Below are 6,158 nucleotides of genomic sequence, written 5' to 3' on the forward strand. Positions count from 1 at the left end.
AAAAGAGTTATTTAGAACTACTTCATGGATTAAATGATCTTTGATCTTTTGTACAGCAGAGCTTCAGTCAAGGCCATTAAGAATGAATTGATGAATGAAAGTAAACACAGAAATAATGATTTTAAGAAAAGAAACATCAACCAAGTAGTTATAGGATGATAATCAGTTTTGGATTTAATGAAGTTGCTCCAGAGGATGGAGATTATCTGTGTAAACCCATGTAATTTCCCCCAAAGCTAAAGACAAGTAACAGATTGTTTGTACTCAACTAGAGTCATCACTATAGAACTAAGAAGAGCTCCATCTCAATAGACATATGTCAATATGTATGCGTCCTAATATCATCCTGCTCCTTTATGCTGTTATATTTCCCATATGACAGTCCAGTGACCATGATTATTTTCAATATTGACAGTAGAGCATTTCTGACAGTGACATTGTAGAATATGATATTTCCTCAATTGTAACACTTTCCCATGCACTTCCTCAGAGCCCCCGCCACTTCTTTATTCCTCAGGCTGTAGATGAGTGGGTTGAGCATGGGGGTCACTATGGTTCCAAGAACAGCTCCAATCTGGTCTTGTTCAGGTGTATGGGCTAAGGTGGGTGTCATGTAGATGAAGATAGCTTGACCAAAGTAGAGACTCACCACTGTCATGTGGGAAGAGCAGGTAGCCAGGGCTTTGTTCTTGCCCTTGCGAGAGTTCATCCTGAGAACAGTGAGGAAGATGAGAGTGTAGGAAGTTAGGATGAGAATAAATGGGATCAGGAGAAAAACAATGGTTGACACAAATTTCACCATCTCATAGGCTGATATGTCCATACAAGACAATCTCAGGATGGCAGGCATCTCACAGAAGTAATGATTAATCTCTCTGGAACCACAGATGGGGAAGTTCATTGGATAGATGGTGTGTACAAGGGCTGCAAGGGCTCCACCAATCCAGGCTGCAGCAGCCATCTGGAGACAGGTGTTGGGGTTCATGAGGACTGTGTATCGCAGGGGGTTACAGACAGCCACATAGCGGTCATAAGCCATGAGAGTCAGCAAGATGCACTCAGCAAGGCCAAGGGTGAGGAAAAAGAAGAGCTGAGTAGCACAGGAAAAATAGGAAATGTTCTTCTTCCCTGTGAAATAGTTGGTGACCATTTTGGGGACTGTGCAGGAGATGTAAGCCAGGTCAATGAGGGAGAGCTGACTGAGCAGGAAGTACATGGGCGTATGAAGATGGGAGTCCAGCCAGATAAGGAGGAGTAGTATGGCATTTCCAGTAAAGGCCGCAGTGTAGATAAGGATGATAATGAGGATGAGGAGGTTGGGATGTCTGAACCAGGGAAAGAGCCCCAGGAGGATGAAGTCAGTTGAGGTATCATTCTTCTGATTCATATTTTCATTCAAATGCCTTATTCAAACTGAACACTTGCAGAAGCAAAATAATGTAGCAGAGGATGTGGTGCTCTGCTAAAATAATTTAATCTGTTGGTCAGGACTTTCTTTGTACACTTACGGATCAGACTCCAAAGCAGCACATTCTCATAAAAGAGAAAATGGGGAAAAAAACACACACACACAAAACTTCCTCAAATTAAAACGCCTGTACTTAGAAATTAGAAAGATCATATCTGAAAGTTGGTAAATGAATATTTATTCTGTTTGATTTGATCCGTTTGATTTGATTTATTCCACTTGATAATAATCACTTACTTAACCATTATTTCTCCCATGTTTGAATTTCTTAATGTCTGACATTCTTATTTCTTGCATATTGCTTTTCTAAGTGTCTTATTCTATCTACCTTCACCCTAGAAGAAAGATTTCTTGAACTTCCTTTGGAATTCTCTCCCAGCTTTTATCAAGAAATTTTAATTGTCAGCTAATGAGAAAAGCTATTCACTTCATTTTATAAGCTAATCTCTGTAATTCTTATTTTATTCAGTTTTCTCTTTTGATTCATACTTCTCATCTTAGTTTTCAACTGCATATTTACAGTTACATAATTTCCTTATTCAGTTAACAACTTAAAGACAGCTGCCATATCCTTTTGTTTGTTAAAAGTGAAGTTGCTCACTTGTGTCCGATTCTGTGACCCTATCAACTGTAGCCTGCCAGGCTCCTCCGTCCATGAGATTCTCCAGGCAAGAATACTGGAGTGGGTTGCCATTTTCTTTTCCAGGGGATCTTCCTGACCCAGGGATTGTACCCGGGTCTCCTGCATTGCAGGCAGACTCTTTACCATTCGAGCCACCAGGGGCTCCAGTTAATCTTACAGTTATTGCTCATTGATCATAGAATAAAAATCTCCTTCAAAATACTCTTAACAAGTTGACTAAAATCTACAAATGAATTTTAAGATCTGTGTTTGTAGGAGTGGTATTTTTCAGCTGATGACAGATGAATTCATATATCTTCATAAATATTCCCTATGCCTTTTTTTATTTGAAATAAAGAGAAACATTGTATACTGTCTGACTGTCAATGGAAAGAGAGCAGAGTTCTCAGTGTTACACTTCCAAGGAAAAGTCACTATAAGCTGTGGCAGCACTTTAGCTCTGGGAAATTTTGTTTCCTTAAGTTACCAGGCAATGGCACCCCACTCCAGTACCCTTGCCTGGAAAATCCCATGGACAGAGGAGGCTATTGGGCTGCAGTCCATAGGGTTGCTAAGAGTTGGACACGACTGAACGACTTCACTTTCATTTTTCACTTTCATGCATTGGAGAAGGAAATGGCAACCCACTCCAGTGTTCTTGCCTGGAGAATCCCAGGGATGGGGAGCCTGGTGAGTTGCCGTCTATGGGGTCGCACAGAGTTGGACATGACTGAAGCAACTTAGCAGCAGCAGCAGTAAGTTACCAGAGACCCTGGTAACCCTCTGCTTTTCTTTTTTTTTTTTTTAATTTATTTATTTTAATTGGATGTATGATACAGGGTGCTCAGGGCTGGTGCACTGGATTGCTTTTCTGGAGTGCTTTCTTTCAAGATGTTTGTCATCCTACATTTTTTGACATAAATACTTTCCCTAATAAATTCATTCTCTGTGGTGTGAAATGATGGGAGAATATCTTTGAAAATTATATTCTATGATCTTCAAGTATCACATGTAAGATATGACATTTTGCCTACATATTTAACACAGAGGGATTATTATTATTATTTTTAAAATGAATCCCAGAGCTTTATTCTTAAAGAACATTAGACACGTTTTCTTTTTGAACATTTCATTGCACTGTCTTCAGAATCAAGCTCTCTAAAGAACATTATTATACCTTGAGATTCTTTTTTTTTTTGTATTTTAATTTTTATTTACTTATTTTAATATAAATTTATTTATTTTAATTGGAGGCTAATTGCCTTGCAATATTGTATTGGTTTTGCCATACATCAACATGAATCTGCCATGGGTGTACACGTGTTCCCCAACCTGAACCCCTCTCCCACTTCCCTCCCCGTACCATCCCTCTGGGTCATCCCAGTGCACCAGCCCCAAGCATCCTGTATCATGCATCGAACCTGGACTGGCGATTCATTTCATATATGATATTATATTATTACAATGAATTCTAGGCTAAGAATGGGAAATAGTCAAACACTGCCAAATTAATTTGCTTTATGCTTGCCTAGAGAATCCTGTCGGAGAAGGCAATGGCACCCCAGTCCAGTATTTTTGCCTAGAAAATCCCATGGACAGAGGAGCCTGGTAGGCTGCAGTCCATGGGGTCACTAGAGTCCGACACGACTGAGCGACTTCACTTTGACTTTTCACTTTCATGCATTGGAGAAGGAAATGGCAACCCACTCTAGTGTTTTTGCCTGGAGAATCCCAGGGTTGGGAAGCCTGGTGGGCTGCCATCTATGGGGTCGCACAGAGTTTGACACGACTGAAGCGACTTAGCAGCAGCAGCAACAGCATGAATGATAAAGGATTGGAAAAAACATATGAAAGAAAACTGTGCCTAGCATCTCACTGATGATCAGTTTTTGAAATCTCCATGCTTATATACAAGTACTTTTCAAGTATGAATTAATCAGTTCACAGATTAACAAATTAGACTTTTAAATGTGATATATTGTGGTTTGAAAATATTATGTTTTATATCTATCATGCAATATTACATTTTCTTGAATTTAGGAATATAAAGTAAAAGTGATTCTTGAGATTTCTTTAATAAGATCTTGGTTCTATCAATATCTTTGTAAGCCTGGGAGTCAGTGAATAGCTCTTGGATTCAGTTGGTTCACATGTAAGTGAGACTTTGATTTACTTGATTTATAAGGGCTGTTCTTGCCTTCTTAAAAATTACATTAATCAGTAGGTATTGACAAAATCATTGGACACATACTTTATTACACTGAAATAATGATTCAACAGCAAACTATGCATTAGCCAACTCTTTGTGACCTTATGGACTGTAGCTTGTCAGACTCCTCTGTCCATGGGATTCTCCGGCAGGAATACTGCAGTGGGTTGCCATGCAATCCTCCAGGAGATCTTCCTGACCTGGGTTAGGAAGTCCTTCCATCTGGTCAGAGTTGGATATGACTGAAGCTACTTAGCACACACACATAAGTCTGTATTTGGCTAATGCATAATTTGTTGTTGAATCATTATTTCAATATAATAAAGTATGTGTCCATACAAACTCAGTCTTGACTAAATAATGCACATTATGTTATAAAAATTCTTGCAAAATATTTTTCTGCCAAAATATGTGTATTTTTGCCTTCAAATGGTCAACTATTGATGAGCACAATTTACTCAAGAAATACAAAAAAAGCAAGTTTAATTCTGCGGGATATTTTAGCTAAAAATAGTGCCAATTCTTTTAGTTTCTTCTTAGAAAATTCAAATTTCCTGCTAAATGCTCAAGGATCCTAATGTCTCCATTGCATAAAGTCTGAAACTGAGTGATTAACAATCAAAGAAACACTCACTCTTAAAGCATTTTTGTGTAAATGGTGAAAGGTAGAACCTATCAGAAAGGTTTGTACAGATTATTCCCATCCATGATTCACCCTACTCTTTTGAATGCTCTTAAAACTGAACTGAAACTCTTCTTCTGGAAAACAATGTCCAAAAAATGTCTTTGTCATGCAAGATCCAAGTTGTGTTCCTCCTAGGCTCCGGGTCAGTAATTCCTAAAGAAATGCTGTGGGAGGACATGATTGTCTCCTCCAAAGACAGTATAGTGGAGGAACTGCTAATAATAGTGATTATAACAACAGTAGTTAATGCTTATAGTAAAAGTAAAGTAAAGTGAAAGTCGCTCAGTTGTGTTTGACTCTTTGCGACCCCGTGGACTATACAGTCCATGGAATTCTCCAGGCCAAGAGGACTTACTAAATGTCAGAGCTTACAGACATGCATTAACCTACTGACTGTTCATATGGAATGTATGTGCAGTCTTGAGGAACTGATGCAGAGAAGACATGTAGCAATGTGCTCTCAGTACCCTGTCAGACAACTGCTGAAGAGCATGGGGACACACGCAGTTTCCTACAGAAACTCCCTCCATCAAGATATTATTCAACCTGTCTAATCATTTATATATTTACCTTCAATTGTAAAAGAAATGCATTTCACATGTCACGACTCACTGTGAGAGGCTTCCTTTCTATGTGGTCCAAACATATGTGCTCTGCTTTTCAAAGCTTTCTGTCCTGAACCTTTGGTGTGGAGACTGAATGAACAAACAGAGTTAGCTTCTTGCATGGAAGAATATAAATTATTATAAATTACTTACCTACTATTAATAGGTAAAAAACTTTTCTCTTCCATGGCTACTGCTGCTTGGTGAACTTCCAGGAGCTACTGCCATCGCCTTGTGCACTATGACTCTTTTGCAGTAAATTCTTGTCTTGAGAAACCTGATTTCTGACATTTCAGGGTACTTGAAAATAAATTAATTACATTTTTATTCCACACCTGGCTTAGGTCTGAGAACAGAATGTGAGGATTCAGTATTGTAATATGAAGTCCTTCCACAGCTTCTGTGTACCACAGAGTTGGAGAAACCTTAAAGGGTTTCTCATGGGAGTCTATTCCCAGACTTCAATTAATTACAGATCTAGAGTAAATGTGGCTTCCCTGGTGGCTCATTGGTAAAGAATCCACCTTCAATGCAGGAGAGGCAGGTTCAATCCCTGCATTGAAGCAGGC

The 6,158-nt window shown here is 38.9% G+C and overlaps 1 protein-coding gene across 1 annotated transcript; it reads right to left on the bottom strand.

Annotated features, from left to right (window-relative positions):
• Window positions 1-457: 457 nt before the first annotated feature.
• Window positions 458-1,387, bottom strand: LOC113896589 (olfactory receptor 2T27-like). The gene has a single exon (XM_027548819.1). The coding sequence runs from the start codon at window positions 1,385-1,387 to the stop codon at window positions 458-460; it is 930 nt and encodes a 309-aa protein (XP_027404620.1).
• Between the last annotated feature and the right edge of the window lie 4,771 nt (window positions 1,388-6,158).

The sequence above is a fragment of the Bos indicus x Bos taurus genome, chromosome 7, assembly GCF_003369695.1.
Source record: "Bos indicus x Bos taurus breed Angus x Brahman F1 hybrid chromosome 7, Bos_hybrid_MaternalHap_v2.0, whole genome shotgun sequence".
NCBI classification, from domain to species: Eukaryota; Metazoa; Chordata; class Mammalia; order Artiodactyla; family Bovidae; genus Bos; species Bos indicus x Bos taurus.